This window comes from Thamnophis sirtalis, unplaced genomic scaffold (genome assembly GCF_051295495.1).
Source record: "Thamnophis sirtalis isolate CommonGarterSnake01/CBP01778 unplaced genomic scaffold, rThaSir2_p1.2 scaffold_2, whole genome shotgun sequence".
Taxonomy (NCBI): Eukaryota; Metazoa; Chordata; class Lepidosauria; order Squamata; family Natricidae; genus Thamnophis; species Thamnophis sirtalis.
In genome coordinates this window covers 2,520,668-2,540,979 of record NW_028261382.1, presented here as the reverse complement: position 1 = coordinate 2,540,979, position 20,312 = coordinate 2,520,668, and the positions used below count along the sequence as shown (strand labels likewise).

The 20,312-nt window shown below is 50.5% G+C and overlaps 1 protein-coding gene across 3 annotated transcripts in view; it reads left to right on the top strand.

Annotated features, from left to right (window-relative positions):
• SIN3A (SIN3 transcription regulator family member A) overlaps window positions 1-18,651 on the top strand; it is a 38,650-nt gene extending 19,999 nt beyond the window's left edge. The window contains exons 11-21 of one of the 3 annotated variants that reach the window (XM_087703996.1): window positions 808-1,018; window positions 3,052-3,168; window positions 3,917-4,155; window positions 5,027-5,210; window positions 6,486-7,047; window positions 9,029-9,198; window positions 10,655-10,828; window positions 11,639-11,731; window positions 12,228-12,362; window positions 14,383-14,643; window positions 15,965-18,651. In XM_087703996.1, coding sequence (XP_087560122.1) covers window positions 808-1,018; window positions 3,052-3,168; window positions 3,917-4,155; window positions 5,027-5,210; window positions 6,486-7,047; window positions 9,029-9,198; window positions 10,655-10,828; window positions 11,639-11,731; window positions 12,228-12,362; window positions 14,383-14,643; window positions 15,965-16,195 — 2,377 coding nt within the window. In that variant the 3' untranslated portion in view covers window positions 16,196-18,651. Of the gene's footprint in view, window positions 1-807; window positions 1,019-3,051; window positions 3,169-3,916; window positions 4,156-5,026; window positions 5,211-6,485; window positions 7,048-9,028; window positions 9,199-10,654; window positions 10,829-11,638; window positions 11,732-11,995; window positions 13,153-14,382; window positions 14,644-15,964 lie in introns of those variants that run through there. The other 2 variants (XM_087703994.1, XM_087703995.1) reach the window with 2 other exon arrangements.
• The last annotated feature ends 1,661 nt before the right edge of the window (window positions 18,652-20,312 follow it).

Below are 20,312 nucleotides of genomic sequence, written 5' to 3'. Positions count from 1 at the left end.
CCCATTTTTTGCATGCTTTTTTCACCCGCCCCAGGCTCCAGAGGCTTTATAGGAGGCTGGGGAGAGCGAAAACAGCCTCTCCTGCCCCCCGGAGACTCCAGGGACCTTCAGGAGGGGTGTCTGAAGCCTCCGAAGGGCAAAAAATGACCCTAGGAGCAAACCGGAAGTCACTCCTATGATGCCTCTGGAGCCTGCAGAGAGCGAAAAATGCCTTTAAAAAAGGCTGAACTCACAAATGGCTCTGCATGCCACAGGTTCCCCATCCCGTGTTGTAATATAGTTCCTTGTGTAGGTGTGGGTCACCCATGGCCCAGTTCATAACAGGGCATGCAGAGCCACGCTGAACCACACAGGAGAAAACAAACTCCTAAAACCCCATAACATCCTGATAGTTCATAACATAACATCCTGAGATGTGCCCTACCAATGACGCCCAGGATTTGACCATATATAGACAGAACTTCCCTGAGCAGTAGATTAGAAATTGTACTTTTACAGGCTGTTTTTAAGCACATGCTATTGCTCCTCCTGCCTTTGTCCTATCTCAATAAAAGGGGCTCTCAGACCCCCAATCTGAGTCGCTCCATCCCGAGAAAGATCGTGTCCTGTCTTTTCTCCACATTGGCCTCATGGACGAACCACGGGAACATTACAATCCCGGCCCTATAAGATGATCAGAAGCTTATGCAAACTTTAAACCTTACTAAGAAGTGTAAAAAAAAAATCTCTTTGCCACAGCAGCGGCGCTAACCTAGTGCGTTCGGTTTTCATTGGTTGTTTTTTTTTTTTTGGTTTCGTCCTTTTCAGAAAATTTCCGGAGTTGTTCACTTGGTTTAAAAACTTCCTGGGTTACAAAGAATCCTCTCACCTGGAAAGCTTTCCGAAGGAGCGAGCGACCGAGGGGATAGCGATGGAGATAGACTACGCTTCCTGCAAACGGCTGGGCTCCAGCTACCGAGCCTTGCCCAAAAGCTACCAGCAGCCCAAATGCACGGGGCGAACGCCGTTGTGCAAGGAGGTAATAGCAAGAGCCCGTTAACACTTATATGCCGCTTTGTAGTGCTTCCCAGCCCTCTCTTAAGTGGTTTACACAGTCAGCCTCTTGCCCCCAATAATTCTGGGTCCTCATTTTACCAACCTTGGAAGGTTGAGTCAACTTTGAGACTGGTGAGATTCGAATTGCCAAATTGCAGTCAGCAGAAGGAGCCTGCGGTTCTGCACTCTAACCACTGGGCCACCACGACTCATGTTAAGCTGGCCATCTTTTCCCCCCTTTGAGGGTTTAAATATTGCTGAAAACCAGCAAGACTGGTGGGGTCTCCAGGGATTCCCGTTCCTCCCCCCCCCACCCCCAATAATTACAGGCAGTCCTCGACTTACGACCACAATCGAGCCCAAAATGTATGTTGCTAAGGGTGACATTTGTTGAGTGAGTTTTGCTCCACTTTACGACTTTTCGAATCCCTTTATACGAATCGCTAAGCTTGTGAAATCAATAACCCAGTCGTCAAATGAATCTGACTTCCCTTGTCAGAAGGTCGCAAAAGAGGGTCATGTGACCCTAGGGCACTGCCACCGTCATAGAAGCGTCCATAGTGGCTGCTGCAGCGGCCATAAGTGTGAAAAATGGTCCTAAGTCCATTTTTTTCAACGCCGTTGTAACTGAACAGTCACTAAATGAACCGTCGTAAGTTGAGGGCTACCTGTATAGGTAATCCTTGGCTTATGACAGCAGTTGGGGACTGGAACTGCTGAAACGAAGCAAGAGAGAGAGCGCAACGTCATTGGACGATGCGGCTTAGCCCAGAGGTTACGTTGCGTAGTTCGGCAAGGACCTCACCTGACTGCCACTTCTGATTTCCCGCCGTCTTCCCCACTGACTTTGTAGGAAGCCGGCAGGGAATGTCAGGAATTGTGTTCATGTGATCGCAGGACACTTCGGGGGCTGGAACCCCAAGGTCCCTTCGTTCAACTCCGAGGACTGCCTGTAAGGATATTACCAATCAGCCTTTTTCATATGTCCCGTGAGGTCCATTACTACACCGAGTTGGAATTGGTGACAGGAAGAGCCAACGGTCTGAAACTTCTAGTTTCAAGAAATGCTCTGAAACGTGCCCAGGAAGGACGTGAAGAAGAGCAGAAGGAATACCAAGAGAATTAGACAAATTGAATTTCTCGTTGCATGTGAAGTTCCTTCAGCGGGGAAGATACCCATAACATAAAATATTTATTAGGTGCATTATTAGGTTGGGCTTAAAAACACAATTTTTAAAGCCTAACCCATTATAGGGTGCATTTCGTAAACTGTTTCATTTTAATGTACGCCGAGTAGTGTACATTCAAAGAGACAGAGGTTCATAGTATTCCTGTAGTATCTCAGCGGGAGTCCTTTTTCCACCCACAAAGGGGCGCCCTTGTACAGCTGACCATTCTCTTGTGACAAACTATCATATTCCTTGATGGTGACCTGACTAGCAATGTCAGCTAGTGTAGCTGCTAGAATAATGTTTTATCTTACTGGCAGTAACAATCTATCATCTATCTATCTATCTATCTATCTATCTATCTATCTATCTATCTATCTATCTATCTATCTATCTATCTATCTCTATATCTCTATATCTATATCTATATCTATATCTATCTATCTATCTCTATATCTATCTATATCTATCTCCCTCTCCCTCCCTCCCCCTTCCCTTTCTTTCATCTTTCTGTCCTTCTCTTTCTTTCTTTCCTTTCTTCCTCCCTCTCTCTCTCTTTCTCCCCCCTCCTCCCTCCCTCCCTCTCTCTCTCTCTCTCTATATATATATATATATATATCTTTCTCTCTCTCTCTCTCTATATATATATATATATCTATATATATCTATATATATCCCTCTCCCTCCCTCCCCCTTCCCTTTCTTTCATCTTTCCATCCTTCTTTCTTTCCTTTCTTCCTCCCTCTCTCTCTCTTTCTCCCCCCTCCCTCCTCTCTCTCTCTCTCTCTCTCTGTCTCTCTCTCTCTGTCTCTCTCTCTGTCTCTCTCTCTTTTTCCCCACTGCTCAGGTTTTGAATGACACCTGGGTCTCCTTCCCCTCCTGGTCCGAAGATTCTACGTTTGTGAGCTCGAAGAAGACTCAGTATGAAGAGCACATCTACCGATGTGAGGATGAACGGTTTGAGGTAGGTCAGATAATCCTCCAGGCCCTGGTTGTCCCAAAAACGCTTTTTTCAAGAGGCAACTTGACGTTCTTGTTTTTTCTTTGGAAAATATTTTGCTGCTCTTCCAAGAAGCTTCTTCAGCTCTGACTGGATGTCGGGAAAGGGAAGGATTGATACTCCTTGCAGACAGCTGGTCATTTGCATCCTTTTAGAGGGTCGTTGAGGCCACCTGGAGGTTTTATCCATGTTCTCAGGGTCATCCTGAGTGGTGCAAATGGTTTCTGTAGTCTGCAATTTTTATTTCCCTCTCTGGAAACCCATTCCTGCTCCCACACCATTCAGAGGGAGTTCGTCCCAAATTGTGTAGCTAAAAGTCTGTAGAGATTCTCCGTCCTCCAGATTATAGTTGTCCCAAAGGTCCTTTTTTTCCCCCCCAAGAGGCAACTGTTTTTTCTTTGAAGACGTTTCGCTTCTCACCCGGGAGGCTTCTTCAGCTCTGACTGGATGGTGGGGAATGACCTCAAGGACACTCTAAAAGGGATGCAAATGACCAGCTGTCTGCAAGGGATATAAATCCTTCCATTCTCCTCCATCCAGTCAGAGCCGAAGAAGCTTCTCGGATGAGAAGCGAAACGTCTTCAAAAGAAAAACCAGAGAGTCCAGTTGCTTCGTGGGAAAACAAAATCACCCCGGGGTCCCAATTCCAACGTCCACTTTGCATTACGAGCTCCCTTCCTTAGCGAAGCTGACGTTCCTCCTCCTTTCCCAGCTGGACGTGGTCCTGGAGACTAACCTGGCCACCATCCGCGTCTTGGAAACGATACAAAAGAAGCTCTCCCGCTTATCGGCCGAAGAGCAAGCCAAATTCCGCCTCGACAACACCTTGGGGGGCTCCTCCGAAGTCATCCACCGCAAAGCCCTGCAGAGGATATACGCAGACAAAGCGGCCGACATCATCGACGGCCTTCGGAAGAATCCCGCCGTGGCTGTCCCCATTGTGCTGAAAAGGTAACCCCCGGTCATTGCGGGGAAACGGGGAGGAGCGTCCGAATGGAACGCAAACAAAATTACGTTGAAAGTTTGCAGTGTTGAAAGACAAACGCTAGGCAAGCTTTGAGGTATCCTGAGGTCCGGGGCAGGGGTGTCAAGCTCAAGGCCCACGGGCCAGATACAGCCCACAGGGGGCTTAGGTTCTGGAGAACCGGCAGTGGAAACTTTGAGTAGTTCAGAGAACCGGCAAATACCACCTCTGGCTGGCCTCAGAGTGGGGAGGGAATGGGGATATTGCAGTATCCTTCCCCCTGGAGTGGGGAGGGAATGGAGATTTGGCAGTATCTTTCCCCTGGAGAGGGGAGGGAATGGAGATTTTGCAGTATCCTTCCCCTGGAGTGGGGAGGGAATGGGGATTTTACAGTATCCTTCCCCTGGAGTGGGGAGGGAATGGAGATTTTGCAGTATCCTTCCCCTGGAGTGTGGAGGGAATGGAGATTTTGCAGTATCCTTCCCCTGGAGTGAAGAGGGAATGGAGATTTTGCATTGTCCTTTCCCTGGAGTGGGGAGGGAATGGAGATTTTGCAGTATCCTTCCCCTGGAGTGAAGAGGGAATGGAGATTTTGCATTGTCCTTCCCCTGGAGTGGGGAGGGAATGGAGATTTTGCATTGTCCTTCCCCTGGAGTGAAGAGGGAATGGAGATTTTACAGTATCCTTCCCCTGGAGTGGGGAGGGAATGGGGATTTTACAGTATCCCTCCCCTGCCACTCCCACCAAGGCACGGCCACAGAACTGGCAGTAAAAATTTTTGAATCCCACCACTGTACCAAATGTCCTAAACCTAGAGGTCTCTCTCCCCCTTGCCCTCTTCTTCTTCTTCCGGCCTAGGTTGAAAATGAAAGAAGAGGAATGGCGGGAAGCCCAGAGGGGATTCAACAAAGTGTGGCGGGAACAGAACGAGAAATACTATTTGAAATCCCTGGACCATCAAGGCATCAACTTTAAGCAGAACGACACAAAAGTCTTGCGGTCCAAGAGCCTGCTCAGCGAGATTGAGACCATCTACGATGAGGTACGTTGGAAAAGTCCACCAAACGTTCCCTTCCGCGGTAACTTTCCGATAACGGGGTTTTAAGAAGGTTGAAGAACATCAAAGAGCTGTAGGATGCTTGTCCTTCGACTTGGGGGCAATTGAGAACCTTTTGTAGAAAGAAGTTGTCCTTCAGCAATTTGTAGCTGGAGAAAGAGAGAAGGATAAATAGACAGATTGGGGAGGGAGGGGGAAGAGAGATATAAATATACAATGACAGAGAAAGGGGAAGAGGGGGAGAGAGAGAGAGAAAGAGATGGGGCAAGATATAGATGGATGGATGGATGGACAGAGGGAGAAAGGGAGAAAGTCAGAGCGATAGAGAGACAGTCAGACAAAGAGGGGGAAGAGAGGAAGAAAGACAAAGAGAGAAAGATGGGAAGACATAAATAGATGAGGGAAGAGAGTGATACTGTATATAAATAGACAAAGACAGGAAAAAGAGAGATAAAGAGAAGGGAAGAGAGGGAGAGAGATAGAGAAAGAAAGAAATAAACACGAAGAGAGATATATAAATAGACAAAAACCAAAAGTGGGGAAGAGAGGGAGAAAGAGAGAGAGAAATAGACAGGGGGGAGAGAGAGAGAGGGAAAGAAATAGAGATACTGTATATAAATGGACAAAGACAGAGCGGGGGAGAGAGAGAAAGACAGAGACAGAAAGAGAAAGAACGAAAGGGAAATAGGGGAAAGAGAGATATAAATAAAGAGCGGGAAAAGAGGGAGAGAGAAAGACAGAAAGAAATACAGGAAAAGAGAGATGAATAGACAGGATGAAGAGAGATACTATATATAAATAGAGGGGAAAGATAGATGATTAGGTAGGTGGGTGGGTGGGTGGGTGGGTAGGTAGGTAGGTAGGTAGAGTGATGAAGAGGGAAAGAGATAAATAGAGAGGGGGAAGAGAGGGAGAGAGAAAGAAATACAGGGAAAGAGATGAATAGACTGGATGAAGAGAGATACTATATATAAATAGACAGAGGGGAAAGAGAGAGAGAGAGAGATAAATAAATAGTGTGATGCAGAGGGAAAGAGAGATAAATAGAGAGGGGGAAGAGAGAGAGAAAGAAATACAGGGAAAGAGATGGGAGACAGGATGAAGAGAGATACTATATATAAATAGACAGAGGGGAAAGAGAGAGAGAGAGAGGTAAATAAATAGTGTAATGAAGAGGGAAAGAGAGATAAATAGGGGGGAAGAGGAACAGACCGACTGCCTCGAGGACTATTTCAGACTCTTCATTTCCTGGTTTTTCAGAGGCAAGAACAGACCTCGGACGACAGCAGCGGCCCTCACCTCTCCCTGGCCTACGAGGACAAGCAGATTCTGGAGGACGCCGCCTCCCTGATCATCCACCACGTGAAGCGCCAGACGGGCATCCAGAAAGAGGACAAGTACAAAATCAAGCAGATCATGTACCACTTCATCCCGGACCTCCTCTTCGCCCAGCGAGGGGAGCTCTCCGACCTGGAGGAGGAAGAGGAGGAGGAGATGGACGTGGACGAAAGCTCCGGGGCGGTGAAGAAGCACAACGGGGTGGGGGGCAGCTCCCCCAAAGCCAAGCTGCTTTTCAGCGGCACGGTGGCTCAGAAGCTGCGCAGCCTGGACGAGGCCTACAACCTCTTCCACGTCAACAACAACTGGTACATCTTCCTGCGGCTCCACCAGATCCTTTGCCTGCGGCTGCTGCGGATATACAGCCAGGCCGAGCGGCAGATCGAGGAGGACAGCCGGGAACGGGAGTGGGAACGGGAAGTGCTGGGGGTGAAGCGAGAGAAGAGCGACAGTCCAGCCATCCAGCTGCGCTTGAAAGACCCCAGTGAGTGTCTTCTGACCCACCTCCCCAAACACGGCAAGCCCTCTTGGGGTCAACTCAAAAGATTCCTTCGTTAGGAGCCCCGGCAAAACGTTTCTCTCTCACCGCAGGCTAACAAGGCCGTCCGGCAGGGAGATGAGTAGTTGTCTGCCACATCTGCTCATCTCCGCCTCCTGCCTTTTATCCCTAGAGCGAGGGTGGGGCTTCGCTAGCAGCAATGACTCTTCTGTCCCAAGGACCGGCCAATAGATTTCCACTGCTCTCCTCTCCTCTTCCGTCTGGGCATCTGTGCGTCAGGCACCGGACCCAGTTGGACTCTCCATTTCCTCATTAGCCACCTCCAGACCTGGGGGCTGTTGACTCTCCATCTGAGGGCTGAGGGCCGGCCAGCGATGCTCCGCCTCTCTCTCTCTCCCTCCCCCTCCCTCCCTCCCCCCCTCTCTCTCCCTCCCCCTCCCTCCCTCCCCCACCTCTCTTCCTCCCTCTCTCTCTCCCTCACTCTCTCTCTCTGAAAGCTCCATTCCCCCTCAAAACTCCCAGATTGCCCTGATGCTGACACTGACTCTCACGCCCCCCCCCCTTCCTCCTCTGATTCGGCTGCTGGAGGGGCCGACAGGCGACCACAGAGTGTCTCCCTTGGGCAGGGCAGATCGACAGCATTGGGGGGGGAGTGCAAAGTAGTCCTCGGCTTAACGACCGGTCGCTTAGCACAGGGGTCCCCAACCCCCCAGTTCGTTGACCAGCCTCCGAGGCTGCGGCAGGCCAGAAACTGGGCCGCGCAAACAAGCGAAGCCCCATCTGTGGGATTCAGGCACCACATGAAACCACGTCCCCCTCCGATCCACAGGAATCCTCCCTCCACGGAACCGATCCCTGGTGTCCCAAAAGTTGGGGGGCCACCAGCTTAATGACAGTTGGAAGTTATGACAGACTCCTCAATAGGCACTTAGGACCCACTTCCTGGTGGCTGCAACGTGGGATTGGGGGGGGGGGACCTGGGTCCCACAGTCCCATGGCCATAATTTATAAAATAATACCGTATTTTTCGGACTATAAGTCACACCGGTGTATAATATGCACCAAGATCTCGAAGAAGTAAGTAAGGAAAAATGTTTTTGTCCTCCTCCGCCCCCAGGGAGCATTCTGCAGGCTTCAGCAGGGCTGGGGGAAGGCAGAAATGCCCCCGTTTTTCACAAAAATGGGATGCTGGGGGTGGGGTTTTGGGAGGCCGGAAATGGCTGTATTTGGTGTATAAGACGCACCAACATTTCCATGCTCTTTGGTGGGGGGAGGTGCGTCTTATACTCCGAAAAATATGGTACTTATTTGTTGGTGCCAAGAAGCCCCTCGGTGTGCTTGCAAAACAAAACAGAATGAAATGACAACGCTAAAGCGTACAGCCGATGAAGCAGGGAAAGTAAAAAATAATAATCAAAGGGGTCAATAATAATAAGGCAGCCACACCTCCTATTTATGATTTTTTCTTTCTTTTTTTCTTCTTGGGGGGGGGGAGGGAGGGGAGAAACGGGCTTTTATTTCTGGTTCTTGGCCAAAAGACTGGAGAGCAAACCGTGGGTTCTCTGAACAGATGCCATTCAAAAGCGCGCCCGACAAATGCGCTCGGCGAAAAAACCGCAACGAAAAAAACAACATAGTGGGCCGCGAAAACAACGTTTAGGGTTAGGGTTATAACGTTGTTTTCGCGTCGCAGAATGTTGTTTGTTTCGTCGCGGCGCGGTTTTGTCGAGCGCGCATTTGTCGGTGAACCATTCAAAAGGGATTATGACATTGGAGAGGCTTTGCAACGGTCACAGTTAACAGCTAAATTGCGCAGGCAACGACCTTGGGCCCTTCCAGCATCTCTGCTGCTTCTGTTTTCGGTGAGGCCTGGCCTTCCCGTGCAAAGCCATTATAATGAGTTTGTTCTGTCTCTCTTCCCCCCCCCTTCCCCTTTCCTCTCCCCCGCCCCCCCTTTCAATTTCAGTGGACATCGAGGTGGAAGATTACTACCCGGCTTTCCTGGACATGGTGCGGAACCTCCTGGATGGCAACATGGACTCCTCCCAATATGAGGACTCCCTGCGTGACATGTTCACCATTCACGCCTACATCGCCTTCACCATGGACAAGCTCATCCAGAGCATTGTCAGACAGGTGATTTTGGGGGGGGGGAGAGATGGAGGGAAAAGGGGGGAGGGAAAGGAAAAGAAGGAAAGTGTGGGGGGAGAGAGGAAGAAAGAGGGAAAGGGAGAGGGATGGAGAGAGGAGGAGGAGGGAAAGGAAAAGAAGGAAAGTGGGGAGAGAGAGGAAGGATGGAGGGGGAGAGTGGGAAAGAGGGAGGAGAGAAAGGAAAGGAGAAAAAGGGAAAGAGAGGGGAGGGAGACGCAGGGGGAGAGGAAGAGAGGGATGGAGAGGAAAGGAAAAGAAGGAAAGTGGGGAGAGAGGGAAAGAGAGAGGAAGGATGGAGGGGGAGATGGGGGAAAGGGAGGAGAGAAAGGAAGAGGAGGGAAGGGAAAAGAAGGAAAGAGGGGAGAGAGACGCAGGGAGAGAGGAAGAGAGGGATGGAGAGGAAAGGAAAAGGAAGGAGAGTGGGAAAGGGAGAGAGGAAGGATGGAGGAGATGGGGGAAAGGGAGGAGGGAAAGGAAAAGAAGGAAAGGGGGGAGAGAGACGCAGGCGGGAGGAAGAGAGAGGGATGGAGAGGAAAGGAAAGAAGGAAAGTGGGGAGAGTGGGAAAGGGAGAGGAAGGATGGAGGGGGAGATGGGGGGAAAGGGAGGAGGGAAAGGAAAAGAAGGAAAGAGGGAGAGACGCAGGGAGAGAGGAAGAGAGAGGGATGGAGAGGAAAGGAAAAGGAAAGTGGGGAGAGTGGGAAAGGGAGAGAGGAAGGATGGAGGGGGAGATGGGGGGAAAGGGAGGAGGGAAAGGAAAAGAAGGAAAGAGAGGGGGAGAGAGACACAGGGGGAGGAAGAGAGGGATGGAGAGGAAAGGAAAAGAAGGAAAGTGGAGAGAGAGAGAAGGATGGAGGGGAGAGTGGGAAAGAGGGAGGAGGGAAAGAAGGAAAGAATGGGGAGGGTGTGTGGAGATGTGTATATAGGGTGGTTGAAAGAGAGATTGGGAAGAAACCCAAGGGGGCTCCTTCTTGCCTCTACAAGACAACAACAGAGACAGAGGTGGCCACAGCCTGAAGTCAGGAGGGCTACCGGGACCTTTAAGGCAGAAACTCTCCTTCACCCTCCCCAACCCCACAACATGCCCGTTGCAGCCACTTCTGGGCTCCTCCCCCTCCCCACCTGGTTGCTTTCACGGCCGGCTTCTGGATCCAGCCTGGCGGGGCAGGAACAAAGCCGCGTCGGTGGCTGGAGGAAGCATCTGCTCCACTCCATGCCCTGTTTGTCCCCGGGGCAGAGAGAACGGAGGTTAGAAGTTCAGCAGAGAGAGCTATTTCTGCCTAGACATGTTGCCTGCTGGCATGGGCAGGCCTCGGGCGTAGCATATGCACCGTACGGCGGAAGAGAGCCTGCACCTGGTGCCGGAGCTTCAAAAAAAGTCGATCTTAATCATCTTTCTCTCTCTCTCTCTCTCTCTTTCTTCTTAAAAAACGTTTTTTTCAGCTCCAGCACATAGTGAGTGACGAAATCTGCGTGCAGGTAACCGAGCTCTACCTGTCCGAGAGCCACAACGGTGCCACGGGAGGGCTGCTGACCTCACAGCCCTCTCGCTCCCTGGTGGAAACCGCCTACCAGCGCAAAGCCGAGCAGCTGATGCAGGACGAGAACTGCTTCAAGGTGAACCAGGGCTGGGCAGGAGCCTTTGCTGGCCCCTTGGAAGGAACTGGGTTGGGGGGACGACGGGGTTGATCTTTCCCCTCCAAAGGTGCATTTAATACTCCCAAAGTCCATTTATGGGACTCCGGCTGTCTCGTACAGTCTGCAGAGAATGGGGGCCCAGATATCAAAGGGGTTCAATACAGATTAACAAGAGTTGGAAGGGACCTTGTAGGTTCTTCTAGTCCAGCCCCCCACCCCACCCAAGCAGGAGACCCTACTCCATTTATGACAGAGGGAAGTCTCTCCTTGAAAGCTTCCAGGGATGAAACTCTCACACCTTCTGAAGGCAAGCTGTAGGAAGGAAGGAAGGAAAACGAAAAAGGAAGGAAGGAAGAAAAGAAAAGAAAGAAAGAAAGAACAGTTGGAAGGGACCTTGTAGGTCATCTAGTCCAGCCCCCCCCGGCCCAAGCAGGAGACCCTACTCCATTTCTGACAGAGGGCAGTCCAGTCTCTCCTTGAAAGCTTCCAGGATGAAACTCTCACAGCTTCTGAAGGCAAGCTGTAGGGAAGGAAGGAAGGAAAACGAAAAGGAAGAAAGGAAGGAAAGAGAAAGAAAGAAAGAACAAGTTGGAAGGGACCTTGTAGGTCATCTAGTCCAGCCCCCCCCTGCCCAAGCAAGAGACCCTACTCCATTTCTGACAGAGGGCAGTCCAACCCCTCCTTGAAAGCCTCCAGAGCTCCCACAAGATAAATGCCCTTCCCTGATTTATCAATGCTTCTCTTTGATGTGACCGAAATAAGAACGATGTGTGTGTTTTTGGTGTGTAGATGATGTTCATACAGGGCAGAACCCATGTCCAGTTAACCATTGAACTGCTGGATACCGAAGGGGAGAACTCGGACGATCCCGTTGAGGCGGAGGTAAGGGTGGGCTGTGGCCCGTGAGCGGTTTTTGCCGTGTTTTGGTTCCCAATCGCACGAGCGTTTTGAAAAAAAAAACCCCACAACTTCCGAAGGAAAACCGTTCCCATTGGTCCATTATTCCCACTGTCAGGAAATTTCTCCTTAGTTCTAGGTTGCTTCTCTCCTTTAATTAGTTAAGATTTAACCAATTACATTTTAGGAAGGCAAATAGAAACACCACTCAGGAATTTATTTACTTTGGGGATAATTTTTTCCTCCCAGAACGCAAATGCATCTCAGCTCCCAGACCGAAATGGGGCGTTGGAGGCATCTCAAAAAAAGATCTCAAATTTCGTGGAAGTCAAAATAAAGAAACGCTTTCAGGCTTGCGAGATTCTCTTCCTGGAGCCTGACGGTAAAGACGGGGTTAGAATTTCATACGGCAGAAAGCTGCTTTTTTCTTTCCCTCGCCTTTAGAAGGAGTTGACTAACCGTCTCTCGGTTCCCTTTCCAGCGTTGGACGGATTACGTGGACCGCTACGTCAACTCCGACTCCACGTCTCCCGAACTGCGGGATCAGCTGGTCCAGAAGCCGGTCTTCTGCCCAGGTGAGAGAACGCCCTTCACACCTGTCCAAAGCAACCGACGCGCTGTTTTTTGAGGCCTGCGTGGCCTCTAGCCACAGTCCGCCCCGCCTCTGCTGGGCTGGGGAGGGGGAAATGGTGGAGTCCTTGGTGCTTTCTGAACGTGATGAAAAGTTTCCCGGAGGGAGCGGCATGCGAGCAAGGGTCGCACAGTTTAAATTGCTTGTGTGTGAGAAAGAGGGCGAGGACAGTTCCTCCTCAAGAGTTCCCAGAGACTTGGGGTTTATGCTGCAAAGACTCTGCTTTCCGGTTTGGCAAGGTTTCCATCTACGGAGGATGGAAAGATAAAGGGAACTGCTTAGAGCAGGGCTGTCAAATTCGCACCCCGGATGCGTGATGTGCTGGCCACGCCACATCCGGTTTAGCAAAGCGGGAAAAAGTCCCGATCCATCATGTGATACTGGCGGGACAACATAAGTTCGACACCCCGGACTTAGAAGGACCTCGTCGTGTCTGTCTCGGTTTTTGGCACCCGATTCCCTAAGCTCAGTCTCAGGGCTCCAAATAGCATCCAAGTCAGAATCCAAGGCAAAGGATTCCTCAAAATTCCAATTTATTAAGAGAGCCGCGTTGGCACATCTGGGAAAACCCGAATCTGAAAGCTTCCATGTTGTTCCACCCAGTTGAAAGTTCAAAATCTTCCCCCCCACACACCCACAAGTCCAGCCCATGGTAAAATCTCCCACTGCCACGCTGGCAGCTTTCACCCATCCAGTTCCAGCCAGGTGCAGAGACCAAGGATGACCTTGAGTTTCTAAGAAGAATGTTGTTATGGCTACATTTCATTCATTTCATTTCATTGAATTTATAGGCCGCCCAATCCCGGAGGAGTCCGGGCGGCTTACAGAAATGAAAAATGTTAAAAAAGGATTAAAACAATAAGATACAACAAGATTAAGAAGAAAACACAACATGCACCCAATCAAAGGGGGGCTGGGCCTCAGTCAAGAGGTCAACAGCCCCAGGCCTGCCAGAAAAGCCAGGTTTTAATAGCTTTACGGAAGGCCATGAGAGTGGGTAGGGTCCGGATCTCTGGGGGTAGCTCATTCCATAGGGCCAGAGCGGCAACAGAGAAGACCCTACTCCGAGGCGTCGCCAGCCGGCATTGTCCAGCTGAAGGCACCCGGAGAAGGCCCATCCTGTGCGATCTTATTGGTCTGAGGGAGGTGTGCGTCAGGAGACGGTCTCGTAGGTATCCGGGTCCTAGGCCATGTAGGGCTTTAAAGGTGATAACCAGCACCTTGAATCGTGCTCGGAGACCAATGGGAATCCAGTGCAGCTCGCGGAGGATAGGTGTAGTATGGGTGTACCTTGGTACACCCAGTATCGCTCGCGCGGCTGCCTTCCGGACTAATTGCAGTCTCCGAACACTTTTCAGGGGCAGCCCCAAGTAGAGCGCATTACAGTAGTCCAATCTTATCAACCAACTCCGTATAATCCCCCCTCCCATTTCCCCACCATAGAAAAGGGATAGTAGAAAGTGGGGCAGGCCTGAAGCCCAAAAGGAAAGATGGCTTGGAGGCACGACCCTTGGTGGTTTTCACTTAAAACATCTGCAGTAAAACCACCAAGCTCCCCCCCCCCCAGCTCAACCCTGAGCTACGGACCTTCTCTTCTTTTGACCGGGGTGGGGGGATAAGTGCTGGCTGGGGGGGCTCCATGGGGCAGCTACCAGAGCCGAGGTGGCGCAGTGGTTAGGGTGCAGTACTGCAGGCCACTTTAGCTGACTGTTATCTGCAGTTCAGCGGTTCTAATCTCACTGGCTCAAGGTCGACTCAGCCTTCCATCCTTCCGAGGTGGGTGAAATGAGGACCCAGACTGTGGGGGCAAGTTGCTGACTCAATTTGCTAAAAAAAAAAAATTGTAAACCGCTTAGAGAGGGCTGAAAGCCCTATTAAGCGGTATAGAAGTCTAATTAATAAAATAAATAAAAATAAATAAACAACCTCCTACTTTCCGGACGCCACCGTCTTCCGTGAGTCAAGCCTTCCACGCAGCGGAAGCGGTGGGGTGGGGGCTTTTCAGGCAGACCCTAATTCCAGCATCATGGGTGTGGGGGCGCTGTCTCTGCTTCTCAGGAACCTTCGGCAGATCCGCAAGTGTCAGAGAGGCCGGGAGCAGCAGGAGAAGGACAGCAAAGAAGGCTTGGGCAAAAAGCCCCTGGAGAACCTGGAGAGCTTCGACAAGCTGGAATGCAAGTTCAAGCTCAACTCCTACAAGATGGTCTACGTCATCAATTCGGAAGACTACATGTACCGGAGGACCGCTCTGCTGCGCGCCCATCAGGTCAGCCCGGAGGGGGGAGGGGGAGCCCATGAGCCCCATCCTCTTTTGGGGGGGGAGAGGGGCACCTAGGGAAAGGGTGGTTGTTGGGGGCGGCTGGAGGTGGGGAAGGACCCTAGGGGATAGGGCCACCCTGCGCAACGGTCAAGTCAAGCTACCCCACAATAGCAATAGCAGTTAGACTTATATACCGCTTCATAGGGCTTTCAGCCCTCTCTAAGCAGTTTACAGAGTCAGCATATCGCCCCCACAGTCTGGGTCCTCATTTCACCCACCTCGGAAGGATGGAAGGCTGAGTCAACCCTGAGCTGGTGAGACTCAGGCTGAGACTCTGGGAGGTGGGAGTGTCCACCTCTCTCCCTTTGCTCTTCTCCCACGTCCTTTTGAGGGGGGGGGGGGTTCTTGGAATTTAAAATCACACTGGCGGTTTTAGGGCTCAAGCAACCGTTGCCCCACGTTTTCTGTCTTAAAATGCAAGGGGGGGAGAGAGAGAGAGAGAGAATGAATAGAAGGAAGGAAGGAGAATTCTGGGTGTTGAAGTTCAAACCCCGTAACGTTTCTGAGGCTGAGAAACACAGTGTCAGGGTTCAAAATAGCATCCAAAAATTAAATCAGAGTCCGAAGCAAAGGATTCCTCAAAAGATCCAATGTATCAAGAGAGCCATGTTGGCACATCTGGGAGACCCTGAAATCTGAACGCTTCCCAGTTTTCCCCACCCAGTTGAAAGTTCAAGATCCCGCCCCCAACACCCACCAGTCCGTCCCATGTTCCAATCTCCCACTGCCACGAAGACAGATTCCTCCCATCCAGATCTGGCCAGGTGCAGAGACAAAGATGACCTTGGCTTTCTAAGAAGAATGTTGTTATGGCTACATAGCATCTAAACTCCATACAATCTCATTTTCCCACCATAGAAACGGCATAGCAGAATAATAGAAAGTGTGGCAGGCCAAAGACCCAAAAGAAAAGATGGCTGCAGGCCTGACACACACATCTAAGACCTTTTATCGCCGCTCCTGCTCTGTGCTGCCCATCATCTCCTCTTTGCCTTTATTTAATGGACCGGGGCGAATGTACTTTCGCCAATCAACATCGTCTCAAAATGCCACCTCCCCCAATAATTGGCACCCCTCTCAGGTTAGCACCCAAGTCCTGTTAGATGATGATCATCAAGCACAGGGTCAGATTCCTGCCCCGGGGGAATGTGACCCTCCCAGGTTAGGATACGGTCCACGCTGGCTTGATCGCTTGCAGCCCCACAGGGGTGGGGAGGAATTTTCCACCAAGCCAAGACGTCACCCTCCCTTCCTCCCCCCCCCACAGTCCCACGAGCGAGTCAGCAAGAGGCTGCACCAGCGTTTCCAGGCCTGGGTGGACCGGTGGACGAAGGAGCACATCACCCGGGAGATGGCGGCCGAGACGAGCCAGTGGCTGATGGGCGAAGCCCTGGAGGGCCTGCTGCCCTGCACCACCACCCGCGAGGCCGAGGACTTGCATTTTGTGAGCATCAACAAATACCGCGTGAAATACAGCCCAATCTGTAAGACGCCCTGAACGCCGGTTGCGGGGAGGGAAAGAGGGAAAACGAAACGCGTTTGGTTGGAGGGGGAGGGGAGAAGCGCCCTCACTCACACACACACACACACCCCGCGGGAGGGCCGCGCGGCGTGGGCCAAATAAGGAGGACGGCTTCGTCTCCCCGTTTCCCCCCCTCCTTCGCGCGGCTCCGCGACCTGCCACTTCCGACCGGAGAGACGTCCCGGGGGCCTGTTTTCCCATTGGGTCTTGTGGAACCGAAGCCGGCCCGGCAGCCAGGATCAGCGCCCCGCGGGGCACGGAAGGTCCGCGAGTCGCCCGAGGGGAGACACACCTGGCCTCTCTACCCACCAGCAGCAGCAGCAGCAGCCCCTGACCCCCTTAGGGGGCTTTTGAGTAGCTCGACGAGACTCTCGGTGCGTGGCATATATCCCCCCCCCGCTTTCTCCCCCTCCTCGTCTCCTTCCTGAAAGACACGAGTTTTAAGGCCAGAGAATCTTTTAAGGAACACCGGGAGTGCGGCGTCCCCTCGTCTCCACGGGACTTGGCGGGGCAGACTTTTTGCAAACTTTGAGCTGCTTCCTGAGTTTTGCAGACCAACCGGGGGGGGGGGGAGCGGGTGTGGGGGGGCGGGGGGGGTCAGACCCCTGGGCGTCTACGGGTCTGCCGTTTCAACTTTTCCTTCTCATCCGTTGCGTTCCTGTGAGCGGGGACTCCTCCCGACGTCCCCTAAACACCGATTTAAGATCAGTCTCTTCTTTCTAGTGCCAGTGGAACTACCGTTTTATTTGGGTTTTATTATTATTATTATTATTATTATGACTATTATTATGTTTTTGTACCTGCTTGTTTACTAGGCTCTTAGTGCCACGCACCAGCTGTCCACACAAACATACACTCTCTTTCTCTCTCTCTCTCTCTTTCTCTCTCTCTCTCTCTCTCTCTTTCTCTCTCTCTCTCTCTCTCAGACACACACATACACAATCTTATCGGTCACACATGCACGCTTTGACAATAGCAGCCACAACCGATTTTAAACCGGTTCTTTGCCTTCCGCTCCCCGCCCGCCCCCGCCCCCTTCTTCCTGGTTGGTTTTCTTTCTTTTTTTTTTGTAAATAAATGTACATATTTGTCGATTTTTTTTTAATTAAAAGAATAAGTGTGCTTAACGTGCTAGTACAATTCTTACTAGCCTTTTTTTCCCCCCCTTTTGGAGTTACCGGATGGTTTCAGGGTTTTTAGTACCTTAAGAGAGAGAGAGAGAGAGCGGGCGAAATCATTTTATTACACTTTCTACCAAAGGGAGTTGTCGTTGCGATGCTTTTCGTGTGGAAGGTTGTTTCTCTCTTCTTCTTTTTGTTTTGTAAAAATAAATGAAACCCCCCATCTCCTCCCCGCCCCCTGACACATACACACACACCCACACAAATACATGAACAATAAGGAGAAGGATCTTAGTTCTTCCTGGGAAAGATAAGACAGGGCTTGCCTGGACCCTTCGCTCTGTTCTGAGAGGTTGCTTTGGGGGGGAGGAGATCTGTTGGAGATCTACTCATCAGGGAGAATCTACCTGACCTATAGGCAGCTTGAGCACAGGTGTGGGGGAGTGAGAACACACACACGTAGCTGCAGCTCGACACATTTCGAGCTGCCGTTGAATAAGACAAAAATCTACTGTCTGTATAAACCCAGGTTTTTTTTTTTTTAAAAGAAATCTCACTCTCGTTTTCAGTTCAAGTTTTTGGGTGGGTGGGCTTTGTACCCACCAACAGCGTCTTCCAGCCAATATCACACTTAGGGGGGGAGGGGGGAAAGGGAGGCTGGGCTCCCTCGTTGAGGACGGCGGGGGCTTTTTTGTATGACTTTCTCTGCTGCTTTTGGGGAAATAAAAACATGGTTAAGTTAACAAGCCAGCATTTTAACAGAGCTGCGTTCCTCTGCGCGGGGACAAACCCAGAAATATTGAAAGACGGTGAGATTTTCATCAGCTAGCCATACCCTTACTGGGATTCGTGGTATTTGGGCGTACCCGGTGCTTTGACATAACTCTTAATCATTCCCCTGGCTCAGCTGGTAAGGGAGGAGAGCTTGTGGCTTAGAGGCTAAGACAACTGCCTAATATGTAAAAACAGCCCAGGTCCGAATCCCAGTAAAGGTATGGCTAGTTGATGAGAGTTAAATAGCTTGGAATAGATCTATACTAGTCTCCCTTTATTTATTTATCACACAAATGCAACACAAGTATGTATGTATGTATGTATGTATGTATGTATGTATGTATTTGGTTATTCGGGTTTTCTCCCGCGTAAAATTGGAAGTGTCTTGGCGACGTTTCGACGAAGTCTCATTCGTCATCTTCAGGCTTGTTTGCTCGGCTTGGTGCTTCCAGGAGCAATGTGAGATAAAAAGGAAGAAACAGCCGAGATCTCACATTGCTCCTGGAAGCACCAAGCCGAGCAAACAAGCCTGAAGATGACGAATGAGACTTCGTCGAAACGTCGCCAAGACACTTCCAATTTTACGCGGGAGAAAACCCGAATAACCAAAGACCTACATACTAACACCCGCGAAAACCTCAGAAAACACACATATATATATATATATATATATATATATATATATATATATATATATATATATATATATATATATATATATATATATATATATATATATATATATACACACATACATACACACACATATATGGAAAACACACACACACACATCATATATATATATATATATATATATATATGAATGATGTGTGTGTGTGTTTTCCATATATGTATGGAAGGCAGCCAGAGAAAGAGGAAAGGGGCTCTTTGCAAAACTGGCCTGGAAGTTGTGAGCAGTTGGTGGGTTAGGTTTCCGAAAGATGCCCTAATTAATCCACATGCAAATGATTTATGAGTTGACAGAGTGGCTTTGTGTTTTTCAAAAAGATGGGTTTCCCTGCACATGGGGGGGGGCTGGTTTTTGCTTACACACAAACACATGGACACTCTCAGAGAGAGAGAGAGACACATACACACTTAAATCAGTCCGGCAGTCTCTCAGAACAGCCTGGTGATGGTCTAAGGCAACGGGACAGAAAAGAGAGCAGGCACCTGCGGGAATTCTCTCACGCTACTGGAAAAGGGGAGGGGGGCTTGGAGTTGGGAGGTGGGGAGGGGGAGAAAGACTCCCCAGGGAAGAAGAAGGGGGCACAGCAGTAGCAGCTCCTCCGAGTCAGAATCCAATAAGCAAAATCTTGAGTATGCCAGCAATAAACTTAACCTCTCCCCCGCCCCCGCCCCAGGCTCCCATCCCGGCCTTGTAAATAAGAAGAGGTTGGGGAGGGGCTGGGGGAAGGGGGGGGGTCTCGGCAGGGCCCTTGCGGAGTCCCGTCGCCCCCCACGCGGCCTGTGCGCTTCTTCCCTCTGCTCCGCTCTCAGAACCATCTCCGGCGCTTCTCCGTAGGGGGGAGGGGGTGTTTCCAAAAAACAAGAACGTCTCGCCCTGGTTCTCTTCCATGAATTTCACCCGAGGTTTTCCTTAAGCAGGGCAGATAAAAATCAGGGCAGAATCCTCGCATCTCCCAGGTCTGGGGTTGGGGGGGGGGGACAATCGCCTTCAAGTCTACTGAAACTCCAGACCTCCCTCTAGTGGGGGGGGGTGTCTCCCAATGTTGCTTTTCTCTCTCCCTCCTCCCCCTTCTCCGGTCCCCATCACCCTGGTGTCTGACATCTTAAGATCCAAGGTCCAATCCTGGCCTGTGCCAACAGCAACACAAGGTGTTCCTTCTGATTTTAAAAAAAAAATGGCTTTTCGTATTCTGTAATGTGCTTCTCCTCCTCTTTCTTTCTCCTCCTCCTCAGCCTTCCTCCCCTTCTTCTTTCTTACTTCTCTTCTCCTCCTTCTTCCTTCTCCTTCTTTTTGCCACCTATTCATGTGATGATTTCTATACAGATGTTGTAAACTTGACTGTAGTGCAGTATGTCCATTAAAACTATCAGGGCTACTTGTGTATTATCCATGTCGGTTGTCCTTCCTGATCACCCCCCGGTCAGCCCCCCCAGTCTTCACTGACGGGATCCGAAAAGTACGTAGTCGGATCTCTCTGTCTCTCTCATTCGGGCTTTGGCGCCAGCAA